The following is a 22,297-nucleotide window of genomic DNA, read 5'->3' as shown; positions in this document are numbered from 1 at the left end:
ATGTTGGCCTCTATTGCCCTTGTACTTAAGGCCTGTTCTTGTGCTGCCATGATCAGTGCCTCTGTGCTGTCCGTCAGTCCAGCTTTATTCATCCACTGGTAGGTCTTCTTGATATCAGCCACTTCCTCTGATGGTGGTACATGCCGTTCAGGGGCTTGTCCCTCCATGTCATCTCCTCCTCCTCCTCTTCCTCCTCAGGTTTCTGCTGTCTAAGGCATTCACTGAGCAGTTCATCTGTTGGGGCCATCTTCCTGATGTACTCTTGGATTTTTGATGTCTCATCCTGGACAGTGGCCCTGATGCTCACTAGTCCTCGGCCTCCCTCTTTCCACTTAGTGTACAGCCTCAGGGTGCTGGACTTGGGGTGAAACCCTCCATGCATGGTGAGGAGCTTTCTAGTCTTGATATCTGTGGCTTCTATCTCCTCCTTTGGCCAGCTTATGATCCCAGCGGGGTATCTGATGACCGGCAGTGCATACATGTTGATGGCTCGGACCTTGTTCTTGCCATTCAGCTGACTTCTCAGGACTTGCCTTACTCTCTGGAGGTATTTGGCTGTGGATGATTCCTTGCGGCCTCCTCACGATTGCCATTAGCCTGTGGGATTCTGAGGTATTTGTAGCTGTCCTTGATGTCTTCTATCCTGCTAGGTCAACCCCTTCCATTCTGATCATCTTCCAGGCGTTGCACAAGTTGGTCTGCCTGTTCTTACAGTCTCTGTGTACTGCTCTGTCCACCAGTAACTGGTGCTTGGCTCCCCTGGTGTTACTACCAACTCCTTTCTGTGCCCCGCTCATATATTGATCCATGTGCCTACTCATCTTAGCTGCCATGATGCCTGACAGGAGCTTCCATGTTGTACAGAGACAGCTTATTGGCTGGTAGTTGGATGGGGTGGATCCCTTCTGTGGGTCTTTCATGATCAGGACTGTCCTGCCTTCAGTCAACCATTCTGGGTGCGTCCCATCCCTTAGCAGCTGGTTCATCTGTGCCACTAGACGCTCATGGAGTTCTGTCAGCTTGTTTAGCCAGTATGTATGTATCATATTGGGGCCCGGTGCTGACCAACTCTTCATCTTTGACACTCTTTCTTGGATGTCTGCCATTGAGATGGAGAAGACTGTGGCAGCGAAACATCACAAGCTTCATCAACAGCAAATATAGTGACGCTCGAGGCAGTTGAGGACAAATTCATTTCATGCATTCATTTCATGTATTCATTTCATGTATTCTTTTTAAACACATTTGTCATTTCTTGCTTAACTTGAAGCTCCACTGCCCCCAGCCCATTTCCAGCGGTATTGCTTTGTTTCTGCAGAACCCCTGAAGCTGCACCCCTGCTGCTGCTGCACAGACTGCTGTTTACCTGTCGATTATAAATCTATCAATATTGAGCATGTTGTAGAAATGTACAGCACCAGAGTTGAGTTACTACTTCCTTGGGCCCCCGGCGATTCACAATCAGATCATGTGAATGTTTTTTTTTTTTTTCCCTATACATCAAATACAGCTGGACAAAGATGTGAACGGAACCATCAGAAACACAAACGATACTGTGGTTTTAAACTAAATATATTGTGTCTCTGCATGTTTTGTTAAATACTGATTAAAAAATGCAATATTCTTATTAAGGTAATTTTCCTCAATGATGTGCTAGGCAAATGGCATTTAGCAAAGGTTTACTCGGCCTGGAAGTGCTGTGGAAAAAGCACCTGCAAAATCTTCAATAAGCCGGTACACAGTGTATTGGCTGTAATGGAGACTTGTGATTTCATGAGGACAGACTATCAAGATGGCAAAGAGGGAGCAACAGTGGCTACAGCAAACATTCCCTTGGGAGAGAGAGCTGTAAAATGTTATGCATGAAGAAATAAGTCAATTAAAGGAAAATGAAATGGACCTGAAGCTCTGAATGGGAATGAGAGTCCCTGTGAGACGGAGGCTGCTCTGCTATGTTACTGAATGAAAGCAGGCTATAAAGAAGTGCCATTTGTAACCAGGAGGATATAGGAGACCGTGTGTCTTCCTCATTTCTACTTTCCCATCTCCTTTTCTTACACTCTCTGGCATCTCAGCATCCCTGTTTCATGCTGCTCTCCAAGGAGCTGTGGTTTCTGAAAGGTGTCTCAATGTCTTTAAAATGCTCCCTGAAATAAAAAGGTTCCCGTTTTTATTCGACTTTTAAATAACACTACAGTCAAGCTCCAAACAAGAACATGCAGTCCTTTTTCCCCCTCCTGGATAGTGTGGAGAAGGTGAGAAGAAGGTGATCATCTGGACTGTACTCCTGTCTCCTAATAAAACAATCCCACTTGGCTGTAAAAGCATGTTGTGTCTTTCATGATACAGGTTCTGATGATCCCTAACTCCACCAGAGAGACTGCTGCCAGGATGGTAGCTGTTCTGGAGGAGGATGAAGAGGAGATAATGGAGGAGGAAATATTAAAAACAGCTTCAAAAAGGAAAAGCACAGAAACAAAAAGTAGCAAAGAAACAAGTAAGACACAAACAGAGACAATCGGCTCTGAAAGGGAAAATGAAAACAGTTTGAAATCAGCCATAGAAGAAAAATATGAATCATGAAAGATATTCCAGTTTTATTATCAGAGTGTTTTTAGAATCTGGGGGGGGGGGGGTTATCAAAGAAAAGACCACAAGATTTTAACTCACTTTATTGGATTTTAAATGAACCTGCAATCAGAGGAGGACTTTTTAATGTAAGGAATATTGCAGGAGCATCAAAGGAGAAAAATTCATTACCGCTAAAATCCCCACCCTTGGGCGCGTGGTGCAGGTTTGCAGACCCACTGACATTAACTAACCAGATACAGAGGTGGTTGGCAAATCATAATACAGATAGTGATAGATACAGCTGTAATATCAGGAAGATGGAGCAAAAAAAGTATGAAAATTAACAAGAATTGAAAGAACAGCAGTAAGTAAGAACTGTACCCTCAAACCAGCAGGACTCTAGAGGATTGCAATAAAAAGAAAACATTATCAACCCGCTTCTTTCTTGCTTTAAAAATCTATTTAAAATTGATGGAGAAAGTCGTTTGATGTCAGTTTTATTTATGGAATTGCCTCATTTTAGAGAGCGGATGACGGTTTTAACATCTGTAAATCTACCCCAAAAGCCTCTGCTTCCAGTCCAAAAAAATTACTTATATCTGGAAACCATTCAAGGGAAAAGGACGGGCTTTACTGGGTTTGTAAATAGATGGTATATACTGTACTAGCATTTATCAATGACTGCAAGCCAGGGGCACTTAACTCTGAGGCAACTGGGTGAAATAGAAGTTGGTCAACTGACACATTTCCTGGCGATACTGAGGGTTTCATTTATTTATTATTTACTATTTTGGATGGTTATACTTGCTGAAAGAAACATTGAAAAAAATGTTTTTAATTGCAGATACTGCACTTTGGTTTTGTAGGACAGACTCATGTATTTATTCCAACACAATAAGGCTCAGGTGAAAGACCCAGTAAATAAAAAAGACAAGCTCACTGCAAATATTGCTGGTTGCCAAAATATTTATGATGTAACCGTTTGACCTTGGAGATCTTTGTCAGGCTGGTTTACCTCTAAATGCTACATCACAGAATCACAAGATTTGTAACATTAATATTTAATGTTACCTCTACTTTGGTTTGAAGGAATGCATCCAGCTCTTTTTCTAGATAAATAAAATATAAGGAAGTGAAATTACCTGATGTTCATGTGGTCGTCACATCCTGTAAGATGGTAAATAAATACGCTTTGTTGATTTGTACATCATCATGTCTTTATTTGTGTGTAAACAAACTCTGAAAAGAGCATCGGCCAGGTACAGTAGTTGATTATTGGCATTAACATGATTGATATATTTTAAGGTCATGGATAACACATGATCACCCTCTGCAAATTAAATTTTTTTTTTTTAAAAAAGGGTTATTGAACAAGTGATGTCATTTTAATCTTAATTTGTGTTCAAATTTCTTTTTTTCTTAAACACACTGACCAGATCTTGAAACTGACAGATCGATGTCTTGATTTCGAAAAGGAAAACTCACGTCTTTCAGTTGAGTCAAGCGAGAATCTCTCATTTATTACAATTTCCACAATGAATATGATGAATTCCATTTTTTGCTGCATGTTTAATTACAAGACACCACAGGAACTGTCCTCGGGTCAGTCAAGGTAACTTCGTATCATCTTATCATATGTACTGGTTGTCACTACTGTATAAGGTGCTGAGTGTGTGTGTGTGTGTGTGTGTGTGTGTGCGCGCGTGTGTGATATAAATGTCTTTTATATGATGTGTTTGTGACAGTTTTGGACATGTCGGGAGGCGAATTCAGTTAGTAGTTCATCAACTCATTTAAATATGTAACAGGTAAAGACTTGCAAAAATAGTTTTTAAAAACAACAAGAACATCTGCAGCGATCACAGCAGTAGTGTTAAGCTCTGAGTGCAACATAATTCGCTTAGTCACTTCCATTGTACACACACAACAAATATATTTACAATCAAAACAAAAAAAATACACTACGTATTTATAACAAAAGAATGTGGACCACATTCGGAAACACAGACAGGGTCATTGTGGGACTTACAATAAAGAGAGAATGTATAGTAAAGTGTAGTGTGTGTGTGTTTGTTACTGACACGTCATTAATATTCCACTGGACCTGAGGCCTGTGGAGTCAACCAATCAGAAAAGCTCAAGGCCCGCCTCCCTCTTCAATTGGACACATTTTCACCATTATTGGCTCCAAATTTAATAAACAGACGAAAAATGTCATTTTGAGCTCTGGTGAATTAAGTTTCCGAATATTTAAATATTACTGTCCATTCTAGAATTTCAGAAGCCGGAATGAAAACTGGTTAGAATCAGTTCCATAACACAACCCCCCCCCCAACTCGACACCAGCGGACCGATGTTAAACACTTCCTGGATGGAAAAGCATTTACATGCCACGGTGCCACGGTCCTCAAATTCAACAAGTGTCAGAGCAGCGAGCCAGAAAAAGGGCAACCATTACCGTCATCTCCACCGAAGTGTTCGAGCCAAGCAGAGCAGCAGTGGATGAAAATCTGTGCCCACTACTGAATGACAATTAGAATGGCATTGCCACTGAAGGTGAAAGCCAGATGTTATTGAATAGATATGGAGAGATCAATAAATAGCCAGTGGCTTCAAGTTTTCTTGAAAGCAGAGCAAATTTCGGTCAGAGATGTGTGTAATAGAATAAGTTTGATAGAAAATAATCTAAAAAGATTTAGGGTTTAACAAAGTAAAACTATTAACACGGTTGGGATGTCAGACCAAAGGCTGTGGCTGTCATTACACTCTTATGAGACCAGATAGAAACAGACCCACCTCCATGCATGCCGCTTTTTCTTCCCTGGGAAAAAAAAAAAAAAAAGGACAACAGTATGGAGAAAATCTGTTTTGGGGTGTCTTTGAAGAGAGAGGCTGGGATTCCTTTGACAAACGGGATTCTGAGCTGTTCAAACTCTAAAGAGCTTCTTGCTTTTGTTGTGTGCCGGTATGGCCATATATATACGTGTGTGTGTGTGTGTGTGTGTGTGTGTGTGTGAGTGTGTGTGTGTTGAATCCTTCTATCACATCTCATTTTAAGGCTTTCACGCTGCTTTGGATCAAAGTCAGTCCCAGGGGATAATTCAGCATAAACATGGAGTTCAGAAACATCATAGCTCTATCTTCGTACGCTGTTGAATTCAAATTTTCAGACATTTCAACACCTACTTGATCTTTTGATTTTGCAAAAGGAGGTTGATGTCCGCCCCCCCTCCCCCCCCGAGCCAATCATTTACCGGTATTGACATGATAACTTTATCTGACTTCATCGATGTTTTAACAAAATAATCTCCAAGTTAAAAAAAAAAAAAATCTACGTCACTAAACGTAATGTGAAATAAGAACAGAAGGACGAGCGTCCCCTACGCTATTCACGTCTAAGACTCAACTTCAAAAACCTTCGTCTTAAACTTTGACGGAGTGCAGATGTGTCACAGTCTAAACTCAATGTTAGAAACGTCGCAGCAGGAAAGAGAATGGAAAAAAAAATGTTGTAATGCTCAAATGAACCCCACACTGGCCATAAGATTAGAACAGATAAACAGTACATTAGGCTATAAGCATCATCATAATAACCAATACATATAGAGCAATCGCAGTCTGCCATCCAGTTTTAGAAACACATTTGACTAAAAGGGAAGGGACAAGAAGGGGGGGGGGGGGCTGGATTTAAATAAATATTCTGCTTTTGGTGGTTTTATTCTTTAAAGCCATCTTTCCTCCTGACTGACGGATCAGGAAGAAGTCGCGGCGGTGTTGGAACAGACAGCTCTATGTGAAGTTCTGGAGGGGCTGACTGACCCTCATGCAGGCCCAGTAGAACGCCCGGGCGAGGGTGACGAGAACCAGGAGCAGCAGCACGGCCCATGAGGCGTAGATCCCCTGGTAGGTCTGGGCCTTCACCCACGTCCCCGCCTGAAGATACAGAGGAGGGGTTGAGAAAGTCAAATGCTGCTCAAATGGCCTTTTTATATAGATTCAGAGAATCGTTTGAGTGTCTCGTGGTGATTATAACGAGCCATCTCCAGACTAAAGTTGTGAGATAAAAATGCAATTAGGCCCGAAAATGTTCTATGTGATGCATTTATGCTCTTACATAACATTACTAACGTATTCAGTGATCTTTGAAGATAAATAAAAGCGTGAAAAAAATGATATTTGGAAGATCAGACTCTCCTGCGAGACATTTTCATGCAAAGCAGATGAAAATCTGAAGTGTACTTCAGGTGTCCATAGCTATTTATTAATCCACCTACTCAAGCCTGATCAAGTCATGCTGAAACTGATTGTTTGAAATTAAAAAAAAAACCTTCTTGGAGAGCGGAAATTCAGTACCAACAAAGATAAGAGGGGTAGGAAAAGGAAATAGCTCTCGCATAAAGTATGAAGTGTGCAGCTATGCAGAAGAAACTTTAATGAAGATGGTAAAAGTGACTTTGAGAGAACCCACAGGAATTTTCAGAGAATATGGAAATACGAAATCCTGGTTCAAAGTCACAATAGTGGAGCAAAGCCAATGTGGGTATAACTTGACTCACTGGCTGGTGACTGTATTCCTCTACACATCAGTCGGGTTAGAATTTATATCCATTTCTGTCCAGGCTTATGTATGTAGTTAAAATACAAAACGGTTCAAATAAAAGCATGTGATTTTGTTGAAATTAACTCCCATAGAATGTTTTTAAGTAAGAAGCTAACTGTATTTACTAAGAGATCGTTTTCAGAGCCGCGCGAGCTTCATCACACGCTGAAATGCTCAATGTCAGCAAAAGCAAATGAGCTCCGATCAAATAAAGACGCTGGCGCAACGAATGAAGTACGAAGTCTAGAAGATGCTTTCGTAAACATCTTGGCAGCGCATTAGAGCTCATTGTCAAGGTGAACGCTCATGATTGGCGATGCCCGTTCACAATCAGACTGAAATATGTTCACAATCTACCCCTCTGTTCCTCAGTTATGCCATAAGAAGAGAACTTTTGAAACTGACCCCTTTATAAACTGTATGAATTATGAGCGACAGCACATTTTCTGAGGTGAAGGTGAAGTTTGACCAACAAATCATAATCAGTTCATCACTGCTTTTAAGGAACTCCCCGCTAGCGTTTCTGAGATGTCGGGGGGATAAAGATGGAAAAGGCAGTCGGACGTGTGACTTGAAACCGTTATGCCTCTGACCACAGCGGTCGACGGGGTCGCGGCATAAAAAATCAAGTGTTATTCCTATTCAGACACGAGGTGAATGATGGGTAATGCTGAGACCACTGAGCGTGTTCACTAGGAGACATCCCGATAAGATGTTTCTATGTCAGAAAAAGCCGGCGCACTCTGAGGAATAGAAACTGGTGCTTATTTCTCAGCTTTAAATTTCCATCCTCTTCTGCTGTTAATGCCTTGGCAACACACCGGTGCTCCAGAACGTTGCAGGTGAAATGGTGATCAATCCACTTAACTACCTTCAAGTACTGTGAAACCCCCGCTTCCTTACTCCCCAATTAAATCCAGTCTGGAGATGAAGTTTGATCTATGATTTGCGTTTGGGCTTGTTGCCAATAAAGTTTATTGACAGATTTTATGGATTGAACTGTCCAAACTTGTTGGACCAATTCCACAATTAATGCAAGCTTTTTGTAGCACCAGCTTGATCTATTGTGACATTTATAACCACGACACTGGTGTTAAGTAGTTATCAGCATATTTATTATTCTGCGCATCACTTATTTTTTCACACTACTGAGCACACACACATCATGTTTTCCACATGTCTTTGCAGCTGGCTGCTGCTTCATGCTCATCTTGCGCCCTCTGCTGTTTAGGAAGGAGAATGTCTTCACTACCCAGCTCTATTTACTTAGACATGTATATTTCTGGAACACTCCACTCCTCTTACTTTCTACTAAATGTCTTTAAACTATCAGGACATCATTCCACTTATATACCCTAATATTAAAATCTAAAAACCAAGGAATAACTAAAAGCAGAGAAAAAAGTTTAGGATTGTTCTCTAGATATACATTTTAACAGTAAAATAAAGAGCAAGAAGATGCTCAAAACCTGAAGTACCGGTACTCTGCTATCCAGCTTACCAATAAAAAGCCTCTATTGTGCTGTATCTTACTGCCAAATAGAGACCTGACACATGTGGTGTGGAGAGCAGCTTACCTTCCATGTTAAGAATGGATTAACAAAAGAAAATAATAATAATAATCCACCTTTAATTGTCCACACAATGGGGAAATTATGTTTTCCTCTCCAGTTTTGTACATGCATATATATATATATATGTGTGTGTTAGTCAGCATACACACACAAGACACACAAAAGACACACAAAAGACTTAAATCATGAAGTTTTGCACATTACAAACAGAAAAGGACAAAGTTGGACAAAATGAGACACATTTTGCTGACTCTCATTACTCATGAACATCTACTATATATCTCTTGGACGTTAGACTGACATCTATTGGATCCTCTCACCATCAGCCCGGCAGTGGAGATGCTGAATAGCAAGCAGAGTAGAAAACACCACAAGCTCCGCCTCCGGGGATACCTCTGACCAATGGAAGAGCTGCAAGACGAGCAGAGGAGGAGATTAAAAATGGATATTCTGAAGGCATTAAAGTACGTCATAACAAATCTCTTTGAAGGCAGGAGTTTCTATCTATCGCAGCAGGATTTCTAATATTAGAGGAAATCATTCTTTCACATTCCCTGAAGAACACGATGACATGTTCCCCATGGGATGAACGTCAAAGAGCAGCAACACCAGGAGCCTGGAGATGAAGCAGCCAAATGGAATGAAACCATTTAACCACTACCCCAAATGTCTTGTAAAACAACAGGGATGAGGAATTAAAATTAATTTGGCTACTTCAAAAAGCTAAAAAAGGAGGAGCAGTAATTGTAATTTGTGTACTTGGGGATGCATCCATCCCAGCTGGGATGGTGCAGCTGAAATAAAAACATGAAGGATGACGGCGATACAACTGGTAAAAACATGTGCACATGTCCAGGTTCAAAGAGCCGCGTTTGATATTAAACTTCTGTAGTGCATAAAATACAACCAGTGCAGCGCTTTTGATCAGTTCGTGAGATTAAATACTGCAAAGCAAGAACTGAGACAACCTGTTGCTGAGTTCAGGAACATGAATGTAATGCCAGAAACAAACTGTAGTGACATCTATACCTGTACTCGATTTAACTCTTTAGACTGGCGTCTCATTAGCTGATAAGTCCAAGTCACTCAGTCCAAAAATGTCATTTATGCAAGAAAACTGTGAGCACACTGTCCTTGAGAAAGACCCTGAATTTTCTGCTTGCTTAGTGTTTGCAGGTTTCGCCAAGTTGAAGCGTCGTCCAGATGCCAGAGGATGTAAATCTACTCTGTGTTCAGTGACAATGGGGTGATGTAATGGATGAATTGCTCATCCCTACTTACACTTTCCTGCAGTGTGGGCACCTGGCCAGCGTCCTGTCTGTGAACTCTGTCCACTGGAATTAAAAAAGAGCAGAAAGTGAGTTTATACTGAAGAACAACATGATGAATCATCAGTTTTAGCCACAAACAAAACAGTGAAGTGTCAGTGATACATCCACTCTGACTGATCTCTGCTGCAATATACCAGTAATACTGCTGATCGTCAAACCGTTCTCAGTGATTTAAATAGGTAAACTGTTATTTCTGACAACGCTCATTATAAAGCATCTACAGTACACAGATAAAAATATCCTGGTAAAACAAGATGAATAAGTATAGAAACAGAAAAGCTATGCAAAGGTGTTAAAGGTGCAAAGTCCTTCGATGCTCAGTTATTACGTGTCTGCGTTTGGAATTAGAAATCTATTTGAAGCATTTTTTCCAGCCCCTAATTTTTTATACGGGTGACCCAAGATATTTGGATGATTACTAAATGAAATGTGAAGGACCTTGCATCCTGAGGGCTGTTTGACTTACTGGGTGTCGGTATCAAATACAAAGTTGTGGCAAAGTCAGGACAGGCCATTAAATAATCAGCTCTTTGTTAGGAAATGTTCACAATTCGATGTTCAATCTTGTATTTATTAATTTCTGGAAAAATACGGATTTTTTTGACGAGTAAAACAATGTTAATTTTTGTTGTTTGTTGGCTATTAAATCAATTTCTTTTCCATAAATAAATATAAACAAGATCAGACATTGATATGTGAACATTTCTTAATAAAGAGGTGATTATTTAATGAAATGTCATAACTTTTTCAAATTGCTGTACATGTTAAATTAAAACAACTGGTAAATTCATGAATTGTATTTAAAATCTGTAAAACAAGAAATATTCTCAAAAAGTGTTCATGGTGGATGTTGGGGGAGTTCAAAATGCTTGTTTTTTTTAACAATAATTTTCACTGATATATTTAACTTGTTAATAAAGCAAAATTGAGAAAAGCACTATTTGGGTTGCCGACCTGGTTTCAGAAAAAATTACCACAAGCAACTGCTGCACGTCATCAATAAAAAGGAAAAAGAAAAATAATCTTCTTTCAAAGAAGATTATTCTTTCTTTCTTTGTAGACATTCAATCTGTCTCTAACGCTAGAATACGACCCATTTGCGAACCCTACACTAAAGAATGCATTGTGTGTGATGTTCATTCTTCTTGCTGTGAAATAAACACTGCATGGAAAGCAGGGAACACTATCAGAAGATCTGAGATCGCTGCAAAGCCACCCAAGGCACAGCTTAGCTTTTTCATTCTGCACTCCGTATTTTAACAGGTGGAAAGGTCTGACTGAATACTAAATACCTGGAACCATCGATCTAACCTCTACTAATAACTCTATTCTTCTCCTTCTCCGACTGCTACCCTCACGTCTCTAACCACATCTTACCTGTCACACTTAATGTTCAAACGCAGCAAGTTAAAACATTCATTTCCTCTTTAGCACAAAATGGTGTGAATATACATCAGCAGAGAGTTCATAGGGTTATTGATCTACATCATCTAATTTATCTCTCTGGTTGTGCTACAACAGTGTTCTCAGACACCTCACCAGCCGAACGATAGTCTTGACAAGATATTTCTGTCACAGATGATAAAAGATAAACAGAAATCCCCAAAAGGAAAGAGCTATTTGTTATTCAGTTTATTTGCATATTAATAGCAGGCAGCACGGTGACACGGTGGTTAGTGTTGGAGCCTCTCAGCAAGAAGGTTGTGGGTTTGATTACTTTCTGCATGGAGTTTCTATGTTATCAGTTTCCTCTCAGATTCAAAAACATGCAGTTTAGGTGAACTGATCACACGAAATGGTCTGTAGGTGTAAGTGTGCGTGCTAAGTTATTTGTCATTCACATGGCCTCGCGATGAGCTGGCATCTTTTTTGGGATGTACCCCGCCTTTCGCCCATAACCAGCAGGAATAGGTGCCAGGTTTGCCAAGACATAAGCGGTTGAAGACGAGGCAGTCATGATCATCACATCTAAAAGACTGGATGGATTAATGAATAACCTTAGAGATGTTTCAATTCAATTATGGTGGCAAGGGAGGCATTCAAACTGGGAAGCTACCACCAACAGGACCATATTGTGGTGGAGGTTGTGCTTCCTGATTAGGTCCACATATGCTGTCCTACCTAGTCAGAAACACCTCAACACGTGATAAGGCAGAGATCTGAGCTGCTACAGAAGCAGTGCCCAGAAACCAAGCCTGCAGTAGATTCTAACAGGATACAAATTAGCCTGACAAAAGGTCAATGGCACCATGATGGAGTCCTGCAGAAGCTGGCAAAGGTGTTGTGGGCGAATCCATCCCAGCTGCAGACTCATTTTCATTTGGCAAGTATCTGATGCTTATACCAGAGGGAGGGAGTGGGTTTCCCGTTTTACTTTGTCGAAAGTGGATCATGAGGGTGGATTTGGGCCAGAAACTTAAATTCACTTCCACTCTGGCCAGATATTATCCTGTGGTGGACTCTTGGCAGGCCAGTGGCCATGGCTGAACTCACTGTACCTTGAACGGAAGGCACCGAGGCAGCTTCCATGATGAAGAGCAAGGAATTCAGTGATTCTTTCTGCAGTGGAAATGCAGGGTGGAAGCCATCCATCAATAGCCTCAGCACGACCCATAAAATGGGACTAAACAAGATCTCTGGGCAGATGAAGGAAGTGGTAGAGGGATGTCTCCAACACCTGCCCTGGTGGCAAATGCAGGGGTGCAACAGTCAGGAAAACCCTGCAGGTTATCTCTGTGCTTCCATCCTTGTCTGTTTCAGACATTTATCATCAGAGAGGTGCAGATGACTGATGTGCAAAATCTGTACAGATATTGCTTTGATTTTAGAATTCTTTGCAACTGTCAGACAGAACAATAAGATTAATTCATTTATGGATTTTTATATAAAATGTACCAATTCCAGAAAAGTGAGGCAAATTCTTATTTTTGATCTTAAGAAATCAAAAATGGAAGACTAGTTTGATTTTTTAATGAATGAATAAAATGTTGCGTTCCATTTGCAGGATGGAGAAAAAGAAGAAGAGAGTGAGAAAGAGAGAAAGAGACAGGAAACACAGACTTATTTTAAATACCAGGAAAGTGTTGCTGCAGTGTCCGCAGGAGACTCGGGCTCCAGCTGGTTGGGGATCAGGACTGGCTGGACCGGGATGAACTGGACCCAAGTTAATTATCCTCTTACTAGAAAGAGAAGAAGGTCTGGGTCATACTGGAAAACAATGACAGCTTTCTGTATTATCCTTAAATAAAAGCTGATAATAACTGATCTTAGCAGGCATCTCATTCTGAGATCAGCAGCAGCTCACAATGACTCGCTGCTGTCAACTTCACAAGAAATCAGCAGCACTGAGATGTGGCTACTTTAGTCAGCATGATGGTTTTGAGTAGAAAAGAGGGATGTCGTTTTGTTCCCTATAGTTATTTACTGCACTTAGAGTAGCTTTGAAACACACTGCTGTGAACATCACAACACAAACAATGGTGATCATGGACTGCCCTGTCCAACATGGCACTCTGAACACAAATCAGAGGATTACAGAGAGAAATACTGTATATATAAACCTTTGGCAACAGACATGAATAACAGTCCAACTGCGATCAAACCAAAGTTTGTTGTGATGCTAAAGTTATGGCAAGAAAGACCGGCTAACGGTCGAGTCCTAAAGCATTTTTAAAGATGTTACGATGTGTCATTTTTTTAAAAGAAAAAAACAATTACAGGTATATATACACATCTGCAAATGTCCCAGCTTGGGATCAGTATATCTATTTATCTATTAATGCGGATGCCTTGAGGAATTCATGACAAACTGCTAAATATCTGAACTGAGAACTCTTAATTTGCTGCCAGTCTTGTCTTATTATTTTCACTGCAGCTGACAGGTGTATTATGCATTTATGATATTTAGGACAAGAGATTTTGTGCTGCTTAAATTTTTACACATTTACATAACAGCAGAAAATTACGTACCCGCAAATCAAAATCAAAAAAAGATGTCTAAAAATGTTTCTTGCACATTTTATGCTTCAGGCATAAACAAGGCGTCTCATCTGTCTCACCAATTATATTAGAATGCAGCAGCAGGTTCAGATGAGCTGCCAAAGCTGAACACGTTCAGTGACTGACATCAGCTTTGTGTTTTAGTTTGTTTTTCTGTTAAATATTGGCGTGTGGTTAACTTGCACAAAGTCTCTGACTGCTGAGTTAATTTCCAGACAGAAAGCATTTTAAATTTCCTTTCAAAAACTATATTTACACTTTCAGCAATCCACTAATATGTCCTTGTCACTTTGGAAAATAACTGTCACATAAATCGCTCACTCTGCTGTTTGATATTATAATATCAACTAGGAGGGGAAATAAAAGTGTAAAATGCAGTACATTCTCTTCTTTGAATGCCTCAAATTCAACCACAATATATCTAGAGGCATTTCTAAAAGTATTTTAATTCTCTAAAAATATAATTTTTGCATTGTTGGCATTTAAATTTACTTACGCTTTGGAATGTAAACTTGTAAAAGTAAGTTTTAATATCCCTAATTTGCTACTTTCTTGTCAAGAAAGAGGCTGCCTCTCTTTGTTCACCGTCTAGCTCGCTCGCCCACTGCTCCTCTCTGGAGCCAAGGAGAAGCTTTAACCTGGGCCCATCTGCTTCACTCTGTTTAGTCAATGCTGTGGAACTGGTTTGATAGTGTAGTCAGCAATAACAACCCTCCTCCATAACAGGCACTCCCAACCTCACTGGAATGCTAGAAGTGCCCACATTTGCATACAATCTGTGTTAAACTGGTGCTTCTCAGTCTGTGTTTAATGTAGTTCATGCACTTAGCTAATTATGAATAATGAATAAAACAAAGATAACATTTTTAATTCTGAATTCCCTAATCACCTGTTGTGAAAATGGAATCAGCATGATACTAAATCCTAAAGTCATTGGATAACTTTATAAAAAGTATAGGGACAAAGTAATCCAATAACAAAAACACAGGAGAGAACAACACACCAGAGGGGTGGGACAGGCTGTGTGCATGCAGGTAACTCTGGAAGAGTCCCAAGGCAGGAAGAGCTGAAGGAAACAGCAACGTGAGCAGACTTAAGTATCATTGTAAACCCTGGCCGATCAGGACGTTTAAAGCAGAGAAAAAAAATTAAAATGTAGACCTGTGATTAAATTTGCAGAGAGATGGATTGCGATTTTTGCTCATTATGCTTAACCACAGTAAGACACTCTGCATAATTTTTGAAACATATTCCCCATCATAGATGAAATCTGATCCAATCTGCGGTACGTTACGCACTGGATATTTCCCATTAACCTTGTAGATAATGTGCTGAAGTGAAACACATAAAACAGCTGTTTGAATTATTTTTATTTCTTTATCCGACCCAGCGTGTAACCTGCATGGTAACGTTGCTGGGAGCTCAGCACTGCTGCACCTTCCCTCTGCTTCACTTGCTTCTCACACGCAGACACAGTGGTGTTCACACACACCACGCACACACACAAGGAAACAAGCTCTTACCAATAAGGCCGAGGACAGGCGATCCTCTGGGATGTGACTTTGCAGATGAGCAGACAGTTGCAGGGGCAGCGAACGTACTTCTTCCCTGCTGGGGCATTCTTAATAGGCTGCCGAGGGAGACACACCGCACAAATATGAGATGACATTAGAATTAGAAAGAAGAAGGGATGAGAAACTGTTTACTTTGGATGGATGAGAATGATCACGCAGTGTGTGAGGAAGTAGCCATACAACTGCCAGAGTTGAGTCAAAAGATCCATCATAACGTGAGCATTTCAGCATCCTTAACCGTTCACACACTGTTTAAATTACGTTAAAACTGCCAATTTTACTAGAATTTTGTAATATTTCATGAGTTCTGTTCTGTTTAGATACCACGTGGCTCTACTGTTAGATTCAGTAATGATATACTGTATGTACAAACATAAATAATTGGCAGGCTGAAGTCCATGTGACAGTTTTGGTATTTCTACGTGGGTTTTTACTTTACAGTATTTGTAAATATTTCTACTATTAAAATTTTTCGTAGTTTTTGAGTAGTAGTATTCTAGTAGATGGATTATACCAAAACAAAAACTAACATTTTCTGCACCTCCAAAATATTTTGAACTTAGGGCTTCCCTGCTGTTGTTTCTCTATAAAACAGCTCCTATTGAGAGATAATTGGTAGCTTGTAAAGCCATACTTTCAAACGTATCTTCCCCAAATGTGACTGGATTTATGTCCCATCATCCAATTATATTGTTATGTAGGATAATGCTCCAAATGACCAGAAATGTGTTGTTGCTGCAGCTCACTTTGTATCATCTCATTATATCACAGAACTCTACGAGCAGAAATCAGTTTTCATGGTGTGCATGAGCTCACACAGAGAGTAGAAACTTTCATCTGTGTTTACAACTCTGCAAATCACACACCTTCCTCAGGGCTCCATACAAACCCTGCTATCAGTCCTGCTGATCATTCTCTCCACTGCATCATTTACCTCGGTCTAACCAGATCAGATGGAGCCCCGTGAGTTTCCAGCATTGTTATCAATTTCACTTACAGCAGCTGGGGGACACGTGTTTGTATCTGCCGTGTTGTGGGAAAATACTACACATAATGAGGGGAGTAAGCTGCAGCGGAATTATATTGTCTCATACTGACAGGTGTTTCCATTATTTCGCCCTTATTTTTACACTAATCTATTAATCAAAGGTAAATAAAGCTACTTTTCTTTATTTTTAACCGTGTAACTACTTTGCTTCTATCAGAACCAAAATTGTCAAATCAAAGCTCAGTTGGAAGAAATTGTGAGTTTATAACATGTTCATTTCTCTATTTTCTCCATCAACCTTCTCATACAAATTTTTGGATTTGTGAAAACACTCATTTTGAATTATTCAACTTCCCTCTGTAATGTCAATGATTCATGTTTGTATTTCCAGCCTTGTTTCGGTCTACATACAACCTCATCATACATGTTTCATAAGGTTCGTCCAGACGAACTGTACACCCACACCCATGGCTTCTTTTCCTTCATCTACATGTTCCTTCCATTGTACACCTTTTGTATTGACATTGAGTACATCTGGCACACACCATGCTTTCAGTTCCATCTCTTTGCTAATTTGCATAGCTACTGTAGTAGTGCATAGTACACTTCTATAGCTTCAGTTTGTCAAAACACTCCTGCACCATCTCCTACTAAATGCTTGTGTTTTTTGTCTGTTTGTAGTGATAGTGATAGTTTTTAACAGTCCAGTTACCACTGTAAAGGTAGGTACCAACTACACCACCTGCAGTTTTGGATGTATTAATTCAAATTCCTTCTGCTTCCACCAGATGTTGTGTGACCATGTTGAACGGATACATTTCAGAGCCACGGGTTGTTATAGATTCTAAACATCCACCAAAGGGTTTCCCAACCATGAACTTTGTGATTTCATTAAAATGATCCAGAAGTGTATTTATCCCATCTAGTTGATACAGTGTAACCACCAGGAGGCAGAAATGCATGACATAAATCACGCATTTGTGGATTCATTACACCTCTCATAATTACAGAAAAAATATAATAGCAGCAGACATACCATATGAACACTGGCATCTCAATTACAGTACAATACCTGTCAAACTGAGTAGTATTTTTTTCATCGCTTTTCAGTTGTCTGATTTTTTCCAATAACTCTACAACCTTAAAGACATACCGACAAAAACGTTGACATATAAACAAGAAGTGCGATGTCCAGAAAACTAAAAGACCAGGAGGTGAACAAGGTGTTTCTGTACAAAAATAAGGGACTGAACAACAGGGTTTTCTTTAAGACTCATACTGATTAGCTATTACACTGTAACAAAGCAGTCCAATAACTTATTTGAAGCCAATTCATATAGGCTGTCAAAATTTAATCTTAGAGTCAACATTAAGAATAACCAATAGAAAGTAACCGTTTACTCAAGTATGCAAATTTATTTATTTATTATTATTATTTATACTTCTGCATTTCCATTTTGTCGTCCCCCCCCCCCCCCCCCCCCCATGAGATCAGTCAGTTTGAGAGCCACAGGCATCAGAGCCAAAGTGCTGCATTTTAAAATACATTTTTTGAACAGCCATTGGACAAAATCTTGTGAAGTAACTCCACACAATATACTGTATATAAGACTGCCAGTGTTACAAATGGTAATACTCTGTGTTGAGTAAAACCTACTGGATTTGTAGGAAAAGACTGAAGATGCTTCACCTCTCATCGAAGAGGCCTCTTCAGTTTTGAACAGAAGAACTGAACTGGAGAAGTTTCTTGGATGAGAGCTGAAACATCTTCAATCAGTTGGCTTTATTAATCACAGAGATCTATCTTGATTTCTTAATTTCAGAATCCTACCGTTGCTTCATTGCAAACTCCACACTTCACCACATGTTGGTGGATCTTCCCCTCCACAGAGATAAGGCTTTGGCACACCCTGCAGCTAATAACAGGGGCACTGCCGCTCTCCGGGGAGGTGAGAGGAGAGTAAGGTGGTGGGTCCTCCCCTAAGAGTACTGATGGTTGTGTAGGGCTTGGAAAAGGAGGGAAACCTGCAGAGATACAGAAAAATACATTTGAAACCAGCAAAAAAAGTGGCAAATCAATGGATTGTCGAGGCGTCATAGTCACAAGAATCGTTCCTTAAAAATGGACTGAAAGTAAGGCTTAATTCCACTGACAAGTGCCCTCTTATGTTACGATTAACAATATAATAAGATTTTGGTCTTGAGTTCAACTGAAAGGAGCTTTAGACAAAAACACTCCTGGAATGTGGATGGGGTTGGTAACAACTAACAGTATTTGTGAGCGATACAGATGAACAATGAGTAAATAAAAACTTCCTCAAAAGCTCTGATGCAACATACCGCACAATCTGTTAGACACTGTTTTAGCAGGCAGGTTAAATGACTGTTGAGAAGTGAATGTGGGAGAAAATCATGGGAGCATCGGCCGCAGCTCTACCCAGAAGCAGCCTCCATAATTGCTTCGTCAACTGTCAATCCAATCAGGTGCCCTCGGATGCTAGCTGAATAAACAGTTTTATTACCTTATTTTCGAGCAGTGGGCATCATTCAGCTACAGGATACGTGTGACATTATGTGTGACTAAGCGTAAATAAAACATAAAGGAGTGATGATATTGTTGAGCTGAAATCCTGTAGCTTTAAATGGAGGCTCGCCGGTGCTAAGCGCTGCTAGCTTAGCTACCAGCGAAACAACTGATGCTACGTTATCCAGCAGGCGTATCGCCGCTTCCTGTCGGTCTTAGCTTCACGTCATGCTTGGGAAATAGCAAATTTAATTCCCTTAAGATAACCAGAAGGTAACGCTCACGAAGCTCACGGTACAAAGCGAACAAACGCATTCACCCTTTGTCACTGTCACAGCTGTGCTAGCAAGCTAACCACAACACTCAGTCAACGGGGTTCAGGTGCGCTATGCTAGCTTCGGGTGGAGGACGGAGCACCGTGGAGACTTACTCTGTGGTTTGTTCGGTACGCCATATGGTGCTGCGCCGGGAGACACCCCACCGTTGCCGCTGCCGAGAGCCCCATCTCCCAAATCTGACAGTAACGGGGACCTCTCTCCGTCCGCCATACCGAGTGCGAGGCGTGAGGGGGAGAGTGGTAGCGTGAATGCAGACCAATACGATGTTGTATTGTTGTGTCGGAAATGCAGGAGTCACATGACTGCGCCGCCGTTACCGCTGCCGCTATCGTTACCGCTGCCGCTTCCGCTACCGCTGCCGCTTCCGCTGCCGCTACCGCTGCCGCTATCGTTACCGCTGCCGCTTCCGCTACCGCTGCCGCTGCCGCTACTGCTGCCGCTGCCGCTGCCGCTACCGCTGCCGCTGCTGCGGTGACGCTGCGCGGAGGTGTGGCACAGGGTCATCCTGATAAGATAAATGGGGCCAATACACCTGTTATTGAAATGTCATTTTATTGAAATTCAATCTTGTTACGTAATTTTCAATATAGTCTTGAACTTAATGTAGTGTTAACATCCAACTTTTATTTCAACCAATAAAATTGCCATCCATAACTTAAAACATAATCACACGAGACAATATTTATTAAACAATCGTAGCTTAATACTCACAGAATCAGTGGGTGCAATGTGAAATTAACATTTTTAAAATAAAAAAAACTGCAGAAAAATAATTTCTCAAACTGTTCATTTAATCCATAAACACTATGTCTTCTCCTCTGTAGACAGACTGCAGATCTATTGTTTTCTTATGAAACCTTGTCAGCTGCTGCAATTCTTTCTTATGACTTGTAAATAAAATCTGTAGGGCATTTCTTCACAAGAGTCACGTGTAGTTCATCCTTCTCACAGATGAACTGAGCCTTTCCCCTGTGGATGTCCGTTGGATGTGGTAGATGAAGGCCCAGTTTACTGAGTAGAGGAGAAACGTGTTACAGAGATGATGGAACATAAAAAACAGTGTCTATATGAGAGGCGAGGATGTTGAGAGAAAACTCAGATCATGATATAGGCCTTTGATAAAAAGAAAATGTCTGAAAATCATTGCTTTTGGTCTGAAATGCTGCCTCATCTTGAAGGTGTATAAAATGAAAGACATCATTTTCACAGTATTTCTTACTATTTTGGTGTCCGTAGATCAAGGAAACTTTCCCTTATATCAAGGACCACATCTGCTGCTTTAGTTTCTGGCAGTTTGATTTTTACCTATGAATGACAAAAAGGCAGCTCGTCAATCCTGTAGACTGTGTACATTTTCTATATTACTGTTTAAAAAGGATAGAAACGCTTCACTTTTATTACTCTAGCTTTTTCTTTTAAAATGTAATGTTTGACAATCTATCTAAATATGAACGTTGCTTCCATAAATTCAGTGATTGTATGGCAAAAAAAACAATTAAACAAAGTTGTAAACGCTCATCATGTAACCCTGATCTGATGTTCTAAACAAATGTCTGGTTTCTGCCTTGTCTCCTTTGTGCAGGAGTTTGATTTTTTTCTTCTTGATAATTTCACATTGTGTTATTGTGTCCATGATCACGTTTCGTACATTTAGTTTTGTATTGTCTAACACACATCGGGCGATAACTTACCAGCATGGCTTCACAGCTCATGGAGGATGGGTCCTTTCCGCTTAAGCCCAAGAACATATCCTCTGTCCCCACACACTGCTTCAGGATTATTTCATACCTAAACACAAAGGATGCCACACACTTATGCAGGGATACACAAAAGTTAGTACAGTATTTCATCTTTTCAAAACTATCTGACATCATGTTACACAAAATCAATAGGTGACAACAATTAACAGAAATAAGCATGGTATATGTGAGCGTCTGCTGAGGCCAGAGATTTTATTAGAGAGGGAACTCTGACCCTCTAAGTCTTTCTGTAAGAGAGAGAGAGTTGATTATTTGTAGGCTGTGAGTTAAACCCTTACTGTTTTTTCTTCTTCTTTTTTTTGGCAATCTAAAAGAGGAGGATGTCAAGAGTATTCAGGAATTTAGTGGGCAATGCAATCAGCGATGAAATGAAAAAAATATATTAAAGAGAGATGGCAGCTTTTCGAGGTTTCAACCCATGCATACTATTGTGACCATTTAATTTGTGTCTGTAGTCTTACTCAGGCTGCGGTCGCATGTCAGCAACATCATCATAGTGGGAGCCCTCAGCCACTTCTTCCACACTCCAGATGTCTTTGTTGTTCTTCATGTTGACAGTTGACACTAAATAAAGAATAACATATATACACACTCACACACACACTCAGACACATATGTTTCTGCCTTATCACCCTAGTGTAGAGATTTAACTGCATGAAAAGCATTACCTTCTTCATCATTTTTGGTTGAGGGTCCAATGTCTCCTGGGCCAAATTGTGCATATGGGATCACATTCTGTTGGGATTAACTACTATTATAATGTATAATATTGTTATATAGCAATTATACAGATATGAAATCTAATTTATATTAAAACATTTTATTATTTTATTATTCTAAACAAACTAAAAACATACCTGCAAGATTACCAAGATTTGTACATTTGCCTTTAAAACCAGGTAAACTAAAGTCTGGGTAAACTATTGAATCAGTGAATCTTACACAGCAATCTTCATCATCCTCATCATCCTGCTGGTTTGATAACAAAGCAGACAGAGCCTGTAGACTCTCAACAGATGATACTCCAAAATTTTCCAT

At 40.2% G+C, this 22,297-nt stretch overlaps 3 protein-coding genes across 3 annotated transcripts in view; all 3 read right to left on the bottom strand.

Annotated features, from left to right (window-relative positions):
* LOC137611777 (uncharacterized) overlaps nucleotides 1-5,377 on the bottom strand; it is a 17,754-nt gene extending 12,377 nt beyond the window's left edge. Inside the window, exon 1 of the mRNA XM_068339872.1 lies at nucleotides 5,368-5,377. Within this exon, the coding sequence (XP_068195973.1) occupies nucleotides 5,368-5,377 (10 nt within the window). The remainder of the gene's footprint in view (nucleotides 1-5,367) is intronic.
* Nucleotides 3,773-19,806, bottom strand: pip4p1a (phosphatidylinositol-4,5-bisphosphate 4-phosphatase 1a). Its single transcript, XM_068340432.1, has 7 exons — nucleotides 19,592-19,806; nucleotides 18,469-18,662; nucleotides 15,599-15,705; nucleotides 13,150-13,255; nucleotides 10,027-10,079; nucleotides 9,066-9,156; nucleotides 3,773-6,504 (listed from the first exon to the last, which is right to left on the bottom strand). Exons 1-7 carry the CDS (start codon nucleotides 19,707-19,709, stop codon nucleotides 6,361-6,363), a joined length of 813 nt encoding a protein of 270 aa, XP_068196533.1. The 5' UTR covers nucleotides 19,710-19,806; the 3' UTR covers nucleotides 3,773-6,360.
* Nucleotides 19,794-22,297, bottom strand: dnaaf6 (dynein axonemal assembly factor 6). Its single transcript, XM_068339871.1, has 7 exons — nucleotides 22,202-22,297; nucleotides 21,928-21,994; nucleotides 21,721-21,823; nucleotides 21,191-21,287; nucleotides 20,719-20,804; nucleotides 20,388-20,510; nucleotides 19,794-20,004 (listed from the first exon to the last, which is right to left on the bottom strand). Exons 1-7 carry the CDS (start codon nucleotides 22,295-22,297, stop codon nucleotides 19,794-19,796), a joined length of 783 nt encoding a protein of 260 aa, XP_068195972.1.

The sequence above is a fragment of the Antennarius striatus genome, chromosome 18 (genome assembly GCF_040054535.1).
Source record: "Antennarius striatus isolate MH-2024 chromosome 18, ASM4005453v1, whole genome shotgun sequence".
NCBI lineage: Eukaryota > Metazoa > Chordata > Actinopteri > Lophiiformes > Antennariidae > Antennarius > Antennarius striatus.
Note: the sequence above shows the minus strand (reverse complement) of the source record. Positions and strands in the feature narration are given on the sequence as shown.